The following is a 21,719-nucleotide window of genomic DNA, read 5'->3' as shown; positions in this document are numbered from 1 at the left end:
TATACATACTATATTTATCATATTTATTGTATCTATTATAATATAGCAATAACTAGAATGTAATACTACCTTCCCAACAAGATTTTTTATTAATTTATTGATTAATAATTAATTAACTTACGGTTAAATTTATATTGATTAATTACATAACTTACTGAAGATGATAAAATAGATTGATTTCTATTTTTGACCAATTGTTCAATAGATATAATTAAATTAAATTAAAAAAATTTAGCACAGAGGATAGTATTTATAAATTTAGTCCTAACTATGAATGAAGTAATAATATCTATCAAATATAATGTTATTTAGTAGTTAATGTTAAATGTATATTAATATTATTATTTTAATCGCCACGTGCGGAATTCATGAATACAAATCATGTCAAATGTCAAATGATTTGATCTTGCAATTGTTTTCTTGTAAGTCTTTTTTTATTTGGCAGCTAAACTTAATTGCAGATACTTTTTAATACAAAGTAATTCATTGTATACAGTTTTAATTACTTACGATTAAATATTTAATGATAATAAAATTCAAAGAAGAAAAAAAAATGATATGAAAGTAGTTTTTAATTTCATATCACAGTTTACCTTATCGCTTAATATGATTATGATAATTTTAGTAAATATTTTATTTATCATATTTCACTTTAGTTTATAGGCGAGATCAAGTTTTATTAAAGAAAAGAATTTAGATGATAAAAAAAAGTAAAAATTTTAGCTATCAAGGTCTTGGGTTATAAAAAATAGTCTTGAAGATAATAAAGCTCAGTTAATAGTTGCTACTAATCGGTTTTTGATAATCTGCAATAAAGCTATTTTTATTAGTATATTACACCTCTTGGGAAGGAAAATAAGAAAAGCCTCAGATTACATGTAATAGTTGGTCGAGGCGAAGCCGATGTCAACAAACATATGATCTGAGGTTTTTTTTTTTACTTCCTAAGGGCTGTATACTATTTTTTTGTCCTACGAAGGCGGAAAGCAAAAAAAATTATTATCAACCTGAAACAAGCAAAAAAAAACCAGTAATTATCGATTTATAAAAAATATACCAAGTTCTAATAAAAGGTTTATTAAATAAAGAAATAAATCATTATTGAACGTTTATACATTATATTTGTTATATTAAACAGTAAAGAAATATCATAATTATTTAGTATTTAATATTAAGATAAATTTAATATAATTTATGCAAGTAATGAGGAAAAAATGTTTACTTAAATAAATAAATATCCAGTTGGATCACTCACTGTGACCAGCAGCACGGCGCAATAAGACATATATTTTTTCTTTAATCCAGTCTTTATTATAAGGAGCATACGTGTTTGTTGATTTTTGATAAACCAGACACGAGAGATCCGTTAATTGATCGATAAAGTCAAACAATTGACTTATGTCGTAGGTTATTGTCGGAGTATTTGGGTTCCTTCTCTTCAAGTGTTCTTCGTAAATCTTACAGACGCCTGCAATTAATTATTTTATTAATAAATAATCATCTGTTAATCATCCGATAGTTTTCATTTATAAATTTTATCATTAAATAAACATTTTTTTATTTTAAATATGGTATCATGAATACATTAATTACTATCAGTTGAGAATAAAAAAATCAAAGATTTAATTGTAGATAATGAGTATTTACTATCAATTGAAATTAAAAATAAAATTAAAGATAAATAATACCTTCAAGACACTCGTTAACACTTTCATAATCAGAATAAGTGCGTGTCTCTGGACGATTTCCCGGCTGTACTAACAGAATAGTATGAGACTGTAAAACAATAAGAATAACAATAAATTAATTATAATTTTGAATAAATTCATTAAGTAAACAAACCTTATATCTAAATATTGATTATCATAAATCTTACCATGTTGGTTAGTTTTTAAAAAATACTTTTTTCTTCGTTCAAGCTAGACTAATAAATAAATAATACTTTAATTATTTCACTTAGTTTTTATTCATGCAACTTTGAATAATACTTTGTAAAAAACTTTTTATTTATTTATTTGAATTGTTTTTAACATTAATATTGTAAGCGGTTAATGCACAAGATCAGCAGTTTGGCGTTTATGGTTTTAATATTTAGTTATCAAATTCTCCGTTTTTAAAACGAAGAGCGTGCAATAAATTTATACTTTAATTTATGTACATGTAATTGAATAATTATTTTTAACGATAATTTTATTAAAGTGTACAAAATAAATTTATTTAATTATTTTTTTTTTCATAATTAATTAATTAACTGCTTGAAAAAAAAAAAAACAAAAAAGTGAATTTGAGAAAATGACAGGTAGCGCCATCTGTTGAGAATAAACAATATCAATTGTTGAGAGTATCAACACACAGTATATATGGAATAAAATGTAGAATAAGGTATAGAAGGTTGGTAAAAGTAAAAAAAAAAGGAAAAAAAAAAGAAGTAGTGAATAAAAGGAGAAAATAATAAAAAGTTTTATGGTATAGTGGTTTCAACGGCAAATAACGTAGACGATTGGTCAAATAATAGAACGTAACTAATGCTATTGGTAAATAGACCTAAGGCATCTTCAGTGGCGGCTGTATGATTGATAATTCCGTAGTATAGTGACTGTAGACACATAGATAAACACACACAAGTTGACTCGTGGATCCTGAGCGAGCGGGTACATGAGTACATACATTAAACCAATTCATACATACATACATACAATACAGTTGTTTCCTATCGTGTCGATATCTCATACTTGACTGTAAAAAAATAATAAATAAAATAATAGCCAGAGTACGATAATAATAACTGAAAATGTAAATATATTTTATCTTGGTGATAGTGACTGTAAGTTGATATAAATATAAAGTAATAATTAATAATAATAGCAAGTAAGACAGAACGGAACAGAAACACAGAAAGAGAGTATGTACATTGTGTATTATTAAGTCAACAGGATTTCCAAGTGTTTCATACTTGATCTCTCACCATTTTATTTTATTATTTTTATTCTTTCTCTTTAGATATACATAGATAGATATATATTTATATGTGTATCTACCAACACACTACATTAATACACGAATTCAGAGAGTAGCAACAGCACATATATGTGAATATATATATATATATATATATATATATATATATATATATATATATATATATATATATATATATATATATATATATATATATATATGGATGTATACGTATGTGTATATGCTCCGAACATATTAAGTCTTTCTTTGTCATACATACAGTCTCAAAGTTTAGTACTTGTAGTTCTGATTCGCTCGTTTTGCGCGTGAACGAGCGAAAACAGGAAAAACAGGTACGCGACAACGGGGTGTGCAACTTAAAATTTTTCACAGTTTTAATTATTTTAAATTAATAATAATAAATAGTAAATAACAGACGTTATCTGTAATATAAAAGTCTATATTAATTATTTAAATTATTATTATTTTAGGTGGCTTTAAATACTCTGCTGGAGAAACAAATAATTTGTGCTAGTGCCATTGGATTACAAGTAAAAAAAATTGTTAAAGAAAGTGTGGATGGTGAATGTGTATATGTGGTGATGGATTTTGATAGTTGTGTAGACGGTTGATAGAACTCTTTTTACTTTGAGAATAAACCCATAAGTCTACTTAGTTACAAGCACTTTGGTTATTATAATAATAATAATTATACAACTATCAAGAATAATTACTGTATTACTGGTTACTGTAACGGAATTGTTGTTGATTATATTTGTGATAAGCCATTCATCTAAGAGGTATAGTAACTTTTTTTTTTATTATTATTTATTCCTTAGTAAATTATTTATATGTTTTAAATATATGGGTTAATTTTTTTTGCTTCGTTCAATTAATCAAATGTCAGATGATTTTATGAAATTCATTTAAACGGATAAATAATTAGATTATTCAGTAATTGGAGATGTGGTTTGATAAATATGGTGATGGAATTGCCGGTTTTATAGGAATTTATTTATCTGGTTGAGAATTTTGATTAATGTGTCGAAATAGTGTAAACGGTGTCGCGGTTGATTAACTTTGAAATAAAATGAGTTTTAAAAATCTAAATAAATAATTAAAGTTATGTATGTTATGTTATATCTGGTGAACTCGGGGCGTCATGGAATTTTCTGTTTAAAACGACGGCCTCGTGATTCATAAGATGAAAAGTGTATTTAGCTTTCTAATTGCTTTGCTGCTGAGTAATTCAATGCCATTAGGAGTATAGCAATGACAATATAAACAATATTTGTTAATTATTGCTTAGATTTTTATTTTTTTACTTAATGCATCCTACCGCTGGTGCTTTTTATCGAGGGTATATTCTGACGTTAAGACAAAAGAGTATTTTTAGATATATATATATCTATTTTATTTTTTTCGTCTAGACTGTTGATTAATTTTTGATACACTGCCATCGATTATTACGTTTTTAGTATTTTATTATTTAATTTATGATTTAGTTTTTTATTTTTTTATATTTTCAGATTTGGAGTGAAAAATAAATTTTACAAGAATCAGCTGATGATCCAGTGATGAATAACAGGGCCGATTATTAATTAAAAATAAACAAAGCTGCCTACACAGTTCTATAGATTATTATTATAATCATAATAACTATTATTCTACTGTTAACTGAAGAAACTGCCTGCTGATAATATATTATTCATGCATAGTTTTCAATTGACTTGAATGAATACCATGACAATAGTTTTAAGTACTTGAAGCCCTATTGTAAACTAAAACTCGTGTTATAAATTTAGTTACAGCTTCAGGCTATTATTAATTACGTTTTAAAAAATCCAGTTGGCTATAATAGTAATAATGATGATGATGATGATGATGATAATTCTAATTTTAAAAATAAAATTTTATTACATTTAAAGAGACTGGAGTCAATAAAGTTAAAATACTCGAAAAGATTGCAACGACAGAGAAGAAAAAAATAAAATATTAGATTCATTTTAAAAAAAATAAAAAAAGATATAAAATTATTATAAAAAATGAATCGAGATTATTGAGTTATTTTTTTTATTTTAATTGAACAATCAAAATGTATAAATATCATTTACAATACTTTCATCAATGGTTAAAAGTTACATCAAAACAACTAAGAGACGAGGACGACGAAGAGGCTGTTTTTAAATATTTTATGGATGATAGAGGATATATTTATTAACCCTACAAATACCAAGGTAATCATTTTATTTATAATTTTATTTAAAATATTATATATTTTATAGAAATATAATATTCAAAGTAAACACTCGAAAATATTATTCGTAAACTGAGTAAAGTTTATTTTTAAACTTTCGCAGCTGCGTAAAATTTCACATGACACATAAATAAGGCGAAAGAAAAATAAAAATAAATATATAGTATATCTATGATATGTATTTTTGTACATAAAAAATAATTATTTTATTTATAGGGTTAATCATGGAAAATAGTAGTTCAGGTGTGGTGCAAGTATTCGTGGGCGAGTGGAGCCCAGAATATGAAGCACTGTCAATAAAAGCGACTAAACAAACAACATCTGCTGAAATAGTAGAATGTATTATTGAGAGATTAGCTTTGAATGACCCGAATTTATCAAATGGCTACGAATTAGCTGAAGTTGTGGGTAATTCTGTCGGTCAGGAATGCAAGGAACGAAGACTTGGGCCATCCGAGTGCCCTGTCGCGCTTATGTTACTCTGGCCAAAGACTGTTACACAGCAAGGATATTATCGGTAAATAATTATAATTTAAAAAATATATATATTTATTTAATTTTTTATTTATTTTTCCAGATTTTATTTAAGGAAAAAACAATCAGATTGTCTATGGGCTGACAGTAGATTTCCACTGGATCCTCAGTTATTAAAAGATTATTTTAACCGATTTTTATATCAACCACGTGATAAAGAGTATCCAGATTTGTGCCAATTACCAGATCTTAATGAACAAACATTACTTGACAATCTGCGTGCTAGATTTTTAGCTGGAAATATTTATACATATGTTGGCAGTATATTAATAGCCGTAAATCCATTTAAATTTTATCCAATCTACAATCCAAAGTACGTTAAACTCTATCAAAATCGTCGACTTGGACCGGATATACCACCGCATATATTTGCTATTGCCGATGCCGCTTATCATTCGATGCTAAAGGAAAAGAAGAACCAGTGTATTGTAATAAGCGGTGAAAGCGGTTCTGGTAAAACAGAATCGACTAATTTTTTATTACACCATTTAACTGCATTGAGCCAAAAAGGTTCTCATGGTAGCGGCGTTGAACAGACAATTCTGAGCGCTGGTCCAGTTCTTGAGGCTTTTGGTAATGCCAAAACTGCTCACAATAATAACAGCAGTAGATTTGGTAAATTTATTCAAGTTAATTACAAGGAAAATGGTATGGTACATGGTGCTGTTGTACAGAAATATCTATTGGAAAAGTCACGTATCGTATCCCAGGGTAAAAATGAAAGAAATTATCATGTATTTTATTATTTATTAGCTGGTGCTAATGAACAAGAACGCCAGTTGTTACATTTAGAGAGTGCTGATCGTTATAATTATTTAAATAAAAGTGGTTGTTATGGATTAGAGAATATCGATGAACGACATGAATTTTCTCGGCTTAAACAGTCGATGGAGATGGTTGGTTTTACACCTGAGAAACAACGCAGACTGTTTGCTGTACTATCCGCTGTTTTATTGCTGGGTAATGTTGAGTTTCAACCAAGAAAGTCTTATCATCATCACGACGAAGCTGTGGGTGTTAAGAATCCCGAAGTAGTTGCAATTATTTCGGAATTACTGAGGGTTAAACAGGAAACACTGCTAGCAGCGTTAACGGCTAAACGTGCGCGAGCTTCTGGTGAAACTTTAGTCATCAATTATCGTTTGCCAGAAGCTATTGCTGCTAGAGATGCTATGGCTAAATGTTTATATGGTGCACTATTTGATTGGATTGTTCTTCAGGTAATTTAATAAGTTTATTCAATTAATTGATTCACTGAATGGTTTAAAAATTTTTGTAATTTTTTTTTTTTTTTTTTTTTTTTGTTTAGGTAAATCACGCGTTGTTGTCAAAAAAGGATACTCTACGTGATCATCAAGGCCACAGTATTGGAGTATTGGATATATTTGGATTTGAGGATTTTAAAACGTGCAATAGTTTTGAGCAATTGTGTATTAATTACGCGAATGAACAACTTCAGCATTACTTTAATCAGCACGTATTTCAATACGAGCAACGCGAATACCGTAGACAGGGAATTAGATGGACAGATATTGGTTTTAGTGATAATTCGGGTTGTCTAAATTTAATAGAAGGAAAACCAAATGGATTGTTGTGTTTACTTGATGATCAATGTAATTTTCCGGGTGCTACTAATGAAACATTATTGCAAAAATTCAATTCTGTACACAAGGATAATCAATTTTATGAAACACCACAGCGACGTGAAGCTGCTTTTGTTGTGAGACATTATGCAGGCGCGGTTAAGTATCAAGCAGCGCAGATGAGAGAGAAAAATCTAGATCTTATGCGACCTGACGGAGTCGTTGGTGTATTAAAAAATTCATCACTGGCTTTTGTACGTGAGCTCGTGGGTGCTGATCCGGTAGCTGTATTCAGATGGGCTATTCTACGGGCATTCTTTCGAGCACATTTTGCTTTTCAAGAAGCCGGCCGTGCTCATCGTCACGGCAGAGGTAAATTCATGTCACTTACTACTAACCACTAATCAATAAAATTAAATTATAATTGGATTTTCAATGTATAACTCTGTGTTTCAGCTGATGGAAATAAAAATTCAGTTCAAAGCAGATATCGGCAACCCAATGATAATTTAATCAGGTAATTTATTTATAAATATATTTATAATTCATTTATTAAAGTCTTGAAGTTAAAAATTAACATAAATAATATTAATAATCAATAATTAAAATAATAAAAAATGAAAAATATAAATATTTAATTTAATAACTTTTTGCATAACGTTTAACGTATGAGCCCTTGGACGAGTTTGTTTGACGAAAATTAACAAAAAAAAATATTTTGAATTAAAATTTAATAGAGATTTAAATTACATTGGTTGCATATTATTATCTTTTGTCTCTTATTATAGCCATCTTGTGACGTTATCGGCTGTTAATCTAACTATTAACCGAATTGCGTAAGTGGTACTTGGATCCACTCTATATGTTTTGTTTTGTTTAACGAATTCTTCTCTAATCTTGGCAATATTATTTATATTTTTATTTATATTTATTTTTTTTTCTCTAATTATCTCTAATGACTTATTTATTTGTTACTTTTTTAAAAGTTATGGATTTACAATAAATTATAGCTTTATACTTTGGCTATTAAAATATAAATAAGCTAATCTTAATGCAAGCTTTAAAAATGGATTTGTAAATCCATATAATAATTTATTTAAAAAATTGAAATATAAAGTTTTAATTATTTTACAATTTTACAGTTAATGTTATCGCACCTTGTCAATATTATAAAATAGATGTTTTTAGAGAGTCATTTTCATCAAACTCTCCTCATACTCACGACATTATCTCAATCGTATATTATATTATCCAAGGTGCATCATTATTCATCTCCATTTTATTTTTTATTATTATTTATTATTTATTATTAATAACAACTCGAGCATGTCCGTTACAATCAGAAAATTCATTTTGATAATATAAATTATTCATCAATCAGTAATAAATTTTTTTCTCTTAATCAATCAATCAATCAATCAATTAATTAAAAATAGTACGACGTAACAAGTAAACTAGTTAAAAAGAACAAATCGGCTAAGCATGATAGCATTTTTCAGTTCGCACAAACATAATCGCCCGGCAAGTTATCAGAAGCAGCGCAGTGTCTGCTTGTCATCACCATCAACTCATCCTACACAAAACGAAAACAACGACAATGTTAACAACAACCACAACAACAACAACAACAATAATAATAATAATAGTAATAATAACAACAACAATAACAACAACAACAACAATAATAATAATAGGTTGTCTTGGCCACAATTTAGAAATATTAGTCAAACTCACCAACACCCAACGAATATTACGCCAACCAAGACAACCACAACAACAACAGCAACAGCTACTTATGTATTACGTATCAGAGATGAGCATCAACCTATTAGTAACAATAAATACAGACGGGATACAACTACTACTCATACACCACTTGAGAGGGTGCTTCCTAAAGACGAAGCTAATGTCATGGAACGTGCTAATCAAATAGTCATGTATGTAATGTCTATTAATGATGAATATACATCAAATTATTGTACTTATTAAGGTACCGGAGCTTTTGTCTAGTGGGAACTAAAGGTCTATTCTTCTCTATTCAAATAATTATTATTCTTAATCAAACATAAATTAGGATTCGACGGTTGACGGATAAATCTAGTAGTTAATTTCATTTAATGTTATAATTAACATATTCATTTAATCATCCATTATTCATAATTCATTTTCATATTGATATCATTAATCAGTTAAATTAACTGTTTAAATTGAATTACTGCATGATAAATTTGTATAGAATTTTGTATGTTTTTTTTTTTCTTTTTCTAATTAGACTCTTTTATTCTTATTAGTATATTTAAATATTAACTATAGAGGTTGCACCTTTCCTACTCTTTTTCACTAACACAGTTACACTTTTATAATTATAAACTATTTATAATGTATTTTTTAAATAATTTGGGATGCAGGTAATTTAACAATCGCAACTAAATGCTGCGCTTTGGGGATCAATTTTATACTATAACATTTTTATTAAGGATTTAAGCTGTTTTTATTTTCAAAAATATTTATTAAAATTATAAACTTTGAATTAAACAGCTTTCATCTTTGGCTATTGATTTTTTTTAAAGCATTAAATCCTAAAAAAAACTATCGAGAATGATTAAAGCTACTCTAGCTTAAGTAGTAAAGCTTTTAATCACAAACAAAATTGATTTAATGACAAAAAACTTTCAAATTCTATTCATATTTATTATAAAACGTGTAAATTAATTTTTATTTAATATTTACAGGAAGAATAAATCATTTCGACCACGTGAGCGAGGCAAGAAGGGTTTGAAAAATTTACAAACAGTAAAGACACTGGCAGGAAGAACTCAAAGTTATGGGTCGGGACCTGGTAAAGCACGGAAGCAGCCGATGACAGTCTCAGCGCAATTTCAACAGAGTCTTCACAGTCTAATGGATACTTTGAATCAAGCAAATCCATTTTTTATCAGGTGTATTAAATCAAATTCAAATAAAATACCAAATGAATTTGACGAGGAAACTGTACAACGTCAATTACGTTACACCGGAATGCTCGAAACAGTGAGAATACGTCAAGCTGGGTTCAATGTGCGTCTCACTTATGAAGAATTTATTCAGTTGTATCGTATGTTACTACCAAATGGTTTAATAAGCTCACAAAATGACGTACGTGATTTTCTCCTCACTTTAAATCTCAACAAAGACAATTATCAACTTGGTAAAACAAAAGTGTTCCTACGTGAGTCTGAAAAAATAAAACTAGACATTGAATTACATCAACAGATAATAACAAGCATAACGACAATACAAAAATGGTTTCGTGCTTGTTTGGAGCGACGAAAATTCCTGAGAATAAAAAACGCCGTTGTATTGATACAGTCATTCTGGCGAATGGTATTGGCCCAAAAAATAGCCCATACAATACGTGCTCGAATTGATGCTGCGATACACATACAGAGCACTTGGCGTGCTTACAGACAGTACACATGGTACAAAAAATTAAAATCATGCGTTATAACATTCCAGTCACATGTAAGAGGACGTAGTCTACGCAAAGAGCTTGTTGAAATGAGAAAACGAAAACAAGCTGCTACCATGACATCTTCCTCCTCGTTATCCTCGTGTTTGTCCTCCTCGTCGTCGCTACTGAATAAATCAGAGATTGATTTTAGTGAAAATAGTAGTAGCATGTGTGATAAGAGTCCGTTTAAAAATATCGGACTGCAATCTAAATTAACATTGGAGCCATGCCCGTCGCCACGTCGCGAATATATAACGTCTTCTAAGTTGGATATCACTCCGCCTGGGACTGCAAGTGTTATTGATAACACAGATATAACATACTCAAAACGTAAATTAACGCCAAATAAACGTCTTTTCACTTCTGTTAACTCACGGGATCCTAAAAGTCCAGAAGCATTGTTCAGTCCCGATGACAATAGTCTACGTAAAGGAAGTCTTGAGAGTTTAGCCAGCTTCAAGAGTTACGAATCTCAGCTTAGTATTGATAGCAGTGAGTCTCACTATTCTCAAGAGAGTAATTCAACAAAACCTGTACCCAGTGCAAGAACAAAGCGTGCTGATCACTCACCGTTGATAACTGCTCATGCTAGTATTATAAATACTACTACTATTTCTAATACTATTACTGCAATTACTACGACTATTACTACTACTACTACTACTTCTACTACTACTTCTACTGCTAGCCGTACGTCGTTGATAAGTAGACGTACTGACAGCTCGTCAACGGGATACAGTGACGGTGACACTGACGGTGAAGCGCCCAGTGTTGTACAAAGCGCCCCGCCTATTTTCAATACCGCGATATCGTCATTCCACAGTCCGCGTGATAAATATCATCATCCCGGTTTATCTCAGCAGCAACAACAGCAGAGTCCCGTGTCAGATATCTGGAGACGTAGAGCCGAATATTCAATATCTAGTTATGTCGACGCAACTCCACAAAAGGCTACTTTTATAACGAGATCGCCAAATGTCACGCAGTACAGAAATTTTACAGATAATTTATTGGAGCAAGCAAGAAATGATCACCGGGTGAATGAAGTCTCTAATTTAAATATTAAACTAGATAATAGTGATAATAACAAATTTATTAGCAGTAGTAGTAATACTAATAGTAATAATACTAGTAAAAATGATGGTTTTTCATTGCTCGAAAGAAGGTTCAATGAGACTCCAGATAAATTTGGAGATATAACCAAATTTCGGCGCGACATTAAAGAGTACAGCTTTTTAAAACGACAGAACTCTGAAGGTGACACTACTTTGAAGATGATGGATTTAATTCCGCCATTGCATGACGATAGACCTGTTGTTGAAAAGACTGAACCAGATGTACCGGTACGTAGTGCTCGTAGAAATCGACCCAGCCGAGAAATGCTCTGTCGCTCGATGGGGGAAAGTGTTAATGATACTGTATCAGTTTCTGATGCTAGGAGTGTTTTCTTGGGGACTATTAAAGAAGATTTTAATAAAGGTAATTGGTCAAATACGTCAACGCCGTCGTTATCTCTTTCAATGACTCCCTCGGCGACGGTAATTACACCCACCGCAATGGCTATAAAAAAAGAGGACCCGTCATCGAGATCAGTCACAGATTGGCCGGTCAATAAGGAAGCGGCTTACAAGGGACAACAATTGGGTAAACGTATGCGTTCAAATGCCATAACGACACTTGAATTACGACGCAGAAATTCCGATCCAGCTACTAAGATATCGGGATTAGATGAAAAAGCTAATGTAGTAGGTGATTGTGGGGATTTCAAATTGGCTCCTGGTATGAACAGACTCGAATGGAAAGGCAATAACTTATTTACACTCGCTGGTCATAGATTTAGAAAAGTTGCCAGATTTTCAAAAGAAGACGTCTGCGTTTGTTGTCATGAAAAAATGGACGCTTTTGTTACTCAAGGGTACAAGTGTAATGACTGTAAACAGCTTTATCATGTTAAATGTATACAAAATGGGGGTGTATTAAAAATGCCCTGTCCGTTGGCAAATACCACTACGGCAAATCGTCGTAAAAATCGCAAGCCTATTATGAGAACACCCTACGATACTTCGGCGAATAAACAAACAGTTGCATCGAAATTTAGTTTGACTGGAACATCTGCCTTTACAGACAGTGCTGATAAAATTATTTCTGACGCTAAAGAGCTGGCTTTGATGCAGGACTTTATTACTAAAAAAATTTATATAATGGAAGGACAGGAAGAGGGTAAAAAACCCAGCGAAGTTGACAGGGTTTTCAAACAAGCTTTGAGGAAATTTAAAGATGATTTAGTTATTACCTACAGTGTCGCTATTCAGCAGGGAGTTGAGGGTAATATTAAGTATACGGACTTGATAGCTAACTTTTTACACGTTATGGAGACTGTTTGTAAACAAGAGAATACTCGAGAAGACTTTCCGGTTACTATGGGTGTCAATGCGTTCCGTGGTTTTATGAATGAGTTTATGACACAAGTTAAGCCGGAGGCTATTGATAAGCAGAGCAAGAGCAAGAGAAAGAAGGAGAAGAAACGCAAACAAGAAGAACCTATTAAACATGGTAGTCATATGTTCCAATTGACTATTATTAATATCCCAACTGCTTGCGAAGTTTGTACCTCATTTTTCATGTGGCCTATTGAACGTGGACTAGTTTGTCAAAGTAAATATTTTTTTTTTTTTTTATTTGTTATTATTTTTATCTAAAATTATTTATTGATCTTTAAATTATTTGTTACAGATTGTAAATTAACGTGTCACAAAAAATGTTACATGAAAGCTGCTGCTGAGTGCGGTAAAGACGGTTCAATTCATGATAATAATTCACGAAAAGTATTCGGCGTGCCGTTGTACAAATTAGATTGCGGAGATGGCAAAGTACCGCTGGTTGTTGATCGTTTAATAACAACAATCGAAATTCACGGGCTGTATACCGAGGGTCTGTATCGTAAAAGCGGTGTTAGTTCTAAAGTCCGTGAACTTAAGGTTAAAATGGACGAGGAAGATTTGCAGAACATTGACTTTGAGAATTACCAAGTCCACGTGTTAGCAGCAGTGCTTAAAAGTTTCTTTCGCGATATGCCAGAGCCATTGTTGACATTCGAGTACTACGACGACTTTTTACACGCGGCAAATCTCACGGATCCTCAAGACCGCGTCAATACTCTGTTTGCAATACTTAAAAAATTACCGAAACCTAATTACGACTTGATGGAGCGCCTGACGGTTCATTTGGCGCGTGTCGCGCTCAACGAAGTCGCGAATCGTATGTCTTCGTCCGCCCTGGCAATTGTGTTTGCCCCCTGTATACTCAGAACGAATCGCACGCTTCCGGCACAAGATTCACTGCAGGACGTCGGCAGACAGACTAAATGTGTCGAGACTATTGTGCAAGACAAATTGCGGAGCGTACGGACAGCCCTTGCTGACATAAGTACCCTAGAATCGGCGTGTCATGCAGCTACTAATCGTCTGTCCAGTCTCAGATCTTCAAAGATATTCAGCCCCGAAGAATTGAGTGTGTCCTCGACGATAGCTGGCGGACGGTCCAGCAACTCAGACCGCGACGGTGATCGCAGTGGTGGTGACGAAGAAGAGGCCCTCCTCGTAGGACATATTCAGACTATTCAGAAGGAAAAGGCACTACTCACTTCAACATTACCTAGCTTAACTCGTGCTTCCTCAGATGATGACCTATTACTGTCAGCGACAGATCTCGACGACGGGTCTCTAGATGATTTACTTCCATCGGCTGGTAAATTTACTCACTTCTTTATAAATTTTCTCAATTGTTTTCTGTAAATTAAAACTATTGACTGTAAGTACAGTCGTCGTCATTGATTTGTAACGGTTGGCAATGATTCGAGTAAAATAAAAAATTCTTAAATTGGACATCTCTCACTAAAAATTTCAATTAATAATATGTTTGGAAAATGAAAAAAATTAACGAAACTGTGAAGAAAATTCACATAAAATAAATAATTGTAAGCTCAGACAAACATAATTATAGAACTTTAACTAAAGAAAAAGTACTATACATAGAGATAATTAAAAATAAAAAATTTCTTTATAGTAAATCACCAGAGAAATAATTTGAATATTCAAAAATATACAAATAAAATATTTCAAATAAATTTGATATTTCAATTAAAAGAAAATTAATGAAATATCAGTCTCCTGATAATTACAGTCTTAAAAATAAACAATATCAAATAACTATAGCTAAATATAAAGACATTTACTAAATTATTAGATCATACCATAACACAAAATTAAAATTTAAAAGGCCTAAAATTAGAAAATAGTCCATTAAAGCAATTAAAATTTTTTTTTAATGGTAATATAAACAGAAGAAACAAAGGAAATTAAAAAATAATGACAAACCTAAATTCAGACAATTCGAATAAAAGACATCAAGGTTATTTAACATATACACAAATGAACAACTCTGAATATAGAAAAGCTTTACAAATGAATATCTCTAATTATGGACAAGAAAATTCGGAAATCTCTCAATTTGGACATCTCTCATTAAAGAAAACAAAAAAAAGTACAATATTTATAAATTAAAAAATAAGTAACAGTTCAAAAAAACACGCTTTAACATAAAACCAAACTAAAAAGTAGGAATAAATTTTTTGGATAATTCAAAATTAAGTTAAAGTGATTAATAAATAAAAATCATTTTTATGTAAATAAGTGTGGGAATCAGATAAAAATAATTATTCAAGGGTAATAAACTCTGCACCAAGACATCTTCTTCGGAGAACTTTGCTGAAAAATTAATTTTTATTAATCATAGGTAATGTACGATTTTTAATTCTTAGATAGATTTTTTAGAAATCTATCTATTGAACTGATCTTTATGAATTTTATCATAGTACCACGTTAGTAGCCGAGAAAGAAAAGTTTGACATAAATAACCCTAGTCATTGACTAGTCATCAGCCATGAACGCTATCCAAAAAATTTATTCCTACCTTTTTAGTTTGGTTTTATGTTAAAGCATGTTTTTTTGAATTATTACTTATTTTTTAATTTATAAATATTGTATTTTTTTTTGTTTTTTTTAATGAGATTTCCGAATTTTCTTGTCCATAATTAGAGATGTTCATTTGTAAAGCTTTTCTATATTCAGAGTTGTTCATTTGTGTATATGTCAAATAACCTTGATGTCTTTTATTCTAATTGTCTGAATTTAGGTTTGTCATTATTTTTTAATTTCTTTTGTTTCTTCTGTTTATATTTCCATTTTTAAAAAATTTAAATTGCTTTAATGGGCTATTTTCTAATTTTAGGCCTTTTAAATTTTAATTTTGTGTTATCGTATGATCTAATAATTTAGTAAATGTCTTTATATTTAGCTATAGTTATTTGATATTGTTTATTTTTAAGACTGTAATTATCAGGAGACTGTTATTTCAATGATTTTTTTAAATTGAAATATCAAATTTATTTGAAATATTTTATTTGTATATTTTTGAATATTCAAATTATTTCTCTGGTGATTTACCATAAAGAAATTTTTTATTTTTAATTATCTCTATGTATAGTACTTTTTCTTTAATTAAAGTTCTATAATTATGTTTATCTGAGCTTACAATTATTTATTTTATGTGAATTTTCTTCATAGTTTCGTTTATTTTTTTTATTTAACATATTATTAATTGAAATTTTTAGTGAGAGATGTCCAATTTAAGAATTTTTTATTTTACTCGAATCATTGCTAACCGTTACAAATCAATGACGATGACTGTAGGTAATAAACTTATTTATTTTTTTTTACTAAAAATGTGTATTTGTTTTTTTTTTTTTTTTTTTTTTTTTTTGTTATAGATGCCTTGGTAAGAAAAAAAAATATCCACAGGCAAAGTTCAGCGGATAATGCGTTTCCTACTATCATAAATGTCGATGAAGATATGGTGATGGTATGACCTGTCGTTTATATACACACTACAATGAATAATGTCTCGACTGTTAAGTAGTAATAGTTAATAGTTAATAATAATAATAATAATGATAAAAATATAAATAATAATTATAATAATACTATTACAATAATTATTAGTGTAATAGTTATATTATTATGGTTATAGCAGTGTAGTTGACTCAACTCTTGTCAAGAATCGTTAACAACTGTTATCACCTCGCCAAGTTATATTAACTGGGACTTAATAATATCCGGCTACTGTTTACTTGTTAGTAGTTATTTATTTTGATAGCTCATTCTTAACTTTAATACCCCATATATATGTATATACACATTTATATGTGGGAGGAACAAATGCTTCGCAGATTCACTGATCGCGTGCCGTACAAGGTTCGATATCGATCTCTGAGGTTGTCAAAACCCGGCATTTATATTTAATATATATAGATTTAAATATAAATACTTTTTTTTTTTTTTTTTTTCGTTTTTTACATTAAAAGATTAAAAATTAAAAACCATTTCTTTTACTACTCTAGATATATAAAATAAAACGTGATAAGTTTTTTATTACGGAAATTATCATTTATTTATTTTTTTTTATAAAATTTTTATGTCTTAGTTAATAAATTCAAAACGACTCGACGTTAGGAATTTTGTTAAATAATTTAATTAAAAAATGTATTTTAAATAATGGACAAAAATAAATTATTTTGTTACGTTTATTATTACTATTATTACTTATTCTAATTATTTTTAATAAAATAAAATGTAATTGATACTTTATATAATATTGCGGTTTGACAGCCTCTTCTTCCTTTGACTTCCCGTGCTGATAATCAACCAGCGACTTAGACTAATTTTTATTAAAAAAAAAAAATGATGATAATTATAAATAAATTAATTGAATATTTATATTAATAATTATAATCAATAATAATGATAATGATAATAATTATTGAGAAGAAATAAAACCAAATGTAGCGTGTATATAATTATCGTAATAATCTGTTATTATTGTTGCGTTTATTGAACTAGGGGTTACCAAGATTATTATTTTTTTTTTTTTCTAGTATTCTCGTTATATATTATCGATTTTACCAATATTCTCATAATAATACTAATTCTAGAATAAATGGATAGATAATACCTAAGGTAAAAGATGTAAAATTAACACATCATTTAAAACTTGCCTTTCTATTCATTTATATAAATACTAATATAAAAAATAAATATTAATGAATATTATTTAAATAAATATTTTGTATTAAAAGAAAAAAAAAATTAAAGTTGAGATCTAATTATTTGCATTTAACTATTCTTTAGCTTGTAAATCTTTGACGATAACAAATGTTTGAAATCTCACTAAATAATTTATATTTATACTTTGCTGTGAAATTATTAAAATGGGAAATAATTTAAATTTCCAGTGCTATCTCTAAATCGATCAAATTAGGTGTACAGTTTGTATGTTTAGTATAAATTAAAGAAAGAAAGAAAAAAAAGAAGAATTTAATAAATGTGCTTTGAGTTGATTATCATTTATCATTATTATTACATAATTATTTGGTTTATAATTATTGTTCATGCAATTTGACTGACATTTTTTTTAGTTACTGCCATTCAATGTAACTTCTTATTTAATGCGTTTGTTATTTATTTAAATATACTCCAATGGCGAATAAAAATAACTGCGCTTATATATGTATATCTACTGGAAAAAAAAATTAAGAAAAAAAAACAAATATAAGTATATATAAATATAATAAGTATCGTACAATCATATTACTGTACATGTCTTCTATAAATAATTATTATTTTTTATCTATAAAAAAGATAAATATATTATTTTTTCACAATTATTTTATTACTGTCATTATGTAGGTCTATATTATTATTATTAATTATTTTTAAAAATGTCAATAGTCAAGTATGAGATAATTAAATTAAAAAAAATGCTCTTTTAATTATTTACGAATAAAAATAAGTTAAATTAATTGTTTTATTTTATTTTATTTTTAAATGTAAGTTGATTTAATGACTAACGAAATCAAAGTGATGTTCTTAACGACTTTTAAGCGACGAAATTATTGAAATATATATATTATATACAGATAAATATAATTTTTACATGAGAAAATTGTTCGCAGCAAACGCGATATTCTGCATTTATGCCTCAATAGTTATATTTGTTCTAATAAATTTAATTAAATAAATACTAAATATGTGACTATCAACTATAAATAATTGTAATGTAAAAGAGAAAGAAAAAAAAATACGCTTCGATTGTGCATGGGCGCGTTATTTTTTTATTTATTTTATTAAAGTATACCAGGTACAAGCAGTTTAAATTTATTTTTAATAATTAAATGAAAGGTAAATTGAAAAAATAAAAAAAAATAAATAAAAAAACTATTTTGAATATCTGCTTGTACGAACGGATGCACAAAATTTAATTCTTTTGTTTTAGCTTTAAATTAAGACTTGTTTTAAAATTTGTTGGAAATTAATATTTATTCATTGAATGATGTTGAATTATAATTATATTGTTCTTTGTCATAAATAGGTCTATGATATACTATAAATATAAAAACATAAAAAAAAAATTAAATGAATTTACTATAATTTATAGAGAAAAAAGATTTAAATTATGTGCGTCAGGCTCTGCGCCTTCTTATAAATCAAATTTAAATCTAAATAATAAAAAATAAATAAATGAAAAAAAAAAATCCAAGTGGGATTAGCAGTCACTGGAGAATAAATATTTATTCTCTTCCCGTTTGTGTCTTGGCGTTAAACTAATTATAAGCACGATACTTTAAACTTAAGGTAAAATATCTACATACACATTTATTTATATCCATACATTTACTTGCTGTGAGTATATTTACATGTGTATGTATTTATAAATAAATTATTATTTTTCTTCAAGTGTGAGAATCGCGTGCAAGACTCAATACAAATAACAATTATTTCATGACATAAATATGAATGAAGAGTGAATGATAAAATGTCTAAAAAAAAAAAAAATAATAAAAATAAAAATACTACGTCGAACTGATACTTCTTAATTAAAAAAATAAAAAAAAAAATTAAAAAATATATAATATGATGATTGATGAAAAACGTTTTTTTGTAAGCTATTGTTTGATTAATTTTTTATCAACGAATATATGGCATTTATATTTATATAATTTGTTATTTTTTATTGTAATTGTAATGATAAATAACAAAAGGCTGGTTCCACGATATTTGGTGCGAAAAATATATAAATGTATAAATATAAGTGTGTGATAATTATATCTGATAATGATAACATTCAAACTGTCTTCTGTCTTTTACGTATAATTATTATTATTATTATTACTACTATATTACTATTATAATTATTTAATTAAATGAAAGTTGTGTCGTGTAAAGTAAACCGAGATGACCGTATATAATTATATTAATTAATTATTACTATTAATTAATTATAATTATTAATAATGAATAATGATTGAAGACTTGTCTTGCGATTGTAATTTTATATATAATATTTGTAAGGTGAAAGATAAAATCTTATTTACAGTCTACCTGATATTAAATAATAAGTATTATAAACAACTAAACTAATAAAAAAAGTTTTAAATTAATTCTTTGTATTATTTTTTACCAATTGATTGTTAGTTTAATCATTACTTTAATAAAAAAAAGCTATTCGGCAGCCGAAATGGAAGTAGATTTCATAATGAATAGAAAAAATAAATACTCGGATTAAATACAAAAAAAAAAAAAAAAACTAATGCAACAGAAAATTTCATAATTTGAGGGTTTTCTAACGTAACCACGTATCTTGATTTTTGAAGATGATAGGGTTCAACTGAAAAATTAATAATTAATTATAAACGTGTTACTGAAAAAAAATATTAACCAGATTAATGATAAATACGATAGTATTTTTAGAAAATATAATGGATAAATATTGTTTTTAGATGAATATTAATTTTTTATAAGCTATTTTTTACCTCATCTCTAAAATCGTCATTTTTGAGATACGAGATTGCGTTAGAAAACCATCGAATTGGTATAGCAGAATAGGACATAATTTTGAGACTACACATATAGTACTCAAATTGAAGCTTATTTTAAGAGCTTTCAGATGCAATTTACAGAGATTTAATAAGTTATCTCATTCCAAAGTTATTGGAGTAAGAAAGTGAAGAAGAATAAATTTTTAAGATTTTGAAAATTTTGAAATCTCGGCATTTCTAAATTACTTGACCGATTGAGCTCATCTTCGAACTTGACTTCGATATTTATTTGTAGAATAAGTATGTTGAGTTTGGTAGAGATCCGTTGCTAATTGTAGACACTATCGTCCTGACAAGTCGCGTTATATCCCATGTATATATAAATACATACATACCGTTTGACGAGCTGAGTCAAAATATAGTAAAATTTTTCAAAAGTTCCGTCATAAGGACCAATGCAATCGTTAGATTTTTATGAAATCTACTAATAAATCAATCTTCCATTTACTAGTCATCAGAACGTGGCAAAAAAATTAATTAGACAAAATCTATCTCTGAAAAAAAATCCGAATTAAATGTTAAAATAATATAAAGATTGATTCTTTAAGCTCATGGTAAAAATGAAGATGTGTAAATAAATCCGTAACTATAAAACGAGTAAGTGAGAGTAGCCGGTTGATTTTCCGGTGAAATCGATCGCGGGTAACGGAGCATAGGAAAAAGCTCATACGTAGTGAATGCGCAACGTCAACGTACAACGAACAGACGACGCAAACTCTCTGTGAGTTAAAGAGTTTATATATGTGAGGGGATGCTACACTACACCGAGTACAGGTAGTATGCACTGTATATCTATATCACGAGATAGAAGATATATATTCGTGCATAATAATATCAAAAACTCTAAACTGGATGCTGATTAAATGAAGAACTGCTGGCATTGAAAGATCCAGTTTACTTACATTA

The 21,719-nt window shown here is 28.6% G+C and overlaps 2 protein-coding genes across 13 annotated transcripts; one reads left to right on the top strand and one right to left on the bottom strand.

Moving 5' to 3' along the window:
• Positions 1 to 1,101: 1,101 nt before the first annotated feature.
• On the bottom strand, positions 1,102 to 2,098 carry LOC123260141 (enhancer of rudimentary homolog). The gene is made up of 3 exons (XM_044721116.1): positions 1,877 to 2,098; positions 1,689 to 1,776; positions 1,102 to 1,468 (listed from the first exon to the last, which is right to left on the bottom strand). The coding sequence occupies exons 1-3, from the start codon at positions 1,877 to 1,879 to the stop codon at positions 1,248 to 1,250; spliced, it is 312 nt and encodes a 103-aa protein (XP_044577051.1). The 5' UTR covers positions 1,880 to 2,098; the 3' UTR covers positions 1,102 to 1,247.
• Positions 2,099 to 2,375: 277 nt separating this feature from the next.
• LOC123260139 (unconventional myosin-IXb-like) lies at positions 2,376 to 17,262 on the top strand. Of its 12 annotated transcripts, none has more exons than XM_044721110.1 (11): positions 2,376 to 2,824; positions 3,450 to 3,509; positions 4,488 to 5,195; positions 5,432 to 5,732; positions 5,793 to 6,969; positions 7,059 to 7,704; positions 7,789 to 7,849; positions 8,832 to 9,269; positions 10,065 to 13,477; positions 13,556 to 14,569; positions 16,650 to 17,262. In XM_044721110.1, the coding sequence occupies exons 4-11, from the start codon at positions 5,440 to 5,442 to the stop codon at positions 16,745 to 16,747; spliced, it is 7,140 nt and encodes a 2,379-aa protein (XP_044577045.1). In that variant the 5' UTR covers positions 2,376 to 2,824; positions 3,450 to 3,509; positions 4,488 to 5,195; positions 5,432 to 5,439; the 3' UTR covers positions 16,748 to 17,262. The 12 variants fall into 12 exon arrangements, with proteins under 12 accessions (XP_044577045.1, XP_044577038.1, XP_044577046.1 ...); XM_044721103.1 differs by having other exon boundaries at positions 3,450 to 3,758; XM_044721107.1 differs by having other exon boundaries at positions 2,377 to 2,534; positions 3,450 to 3,758.
• Positions 17,263 to 21,719: the final 4,457 nt, after the last annotated feature.

Source organism: Cotesia glomerata, linkage group LG2 (assembly GCF_020080835.1).
Source record: "Cotesia glomerata isolate CgM1 linkage group LG2, MPM_Cglom_v2.3, whole genome shotgun sequence".
In the NCBI taxonomy this organism is placed as follows: domain Eukaryota; kingdom Metazoa; phylum Arthropoda; class Insecta; order Hymenoptera; family Braconidae; genus Cotesia; species Cotesia glomerata.
This window is presented reverse-complemented; position numbering and strand designations above follow the sequence as displayed.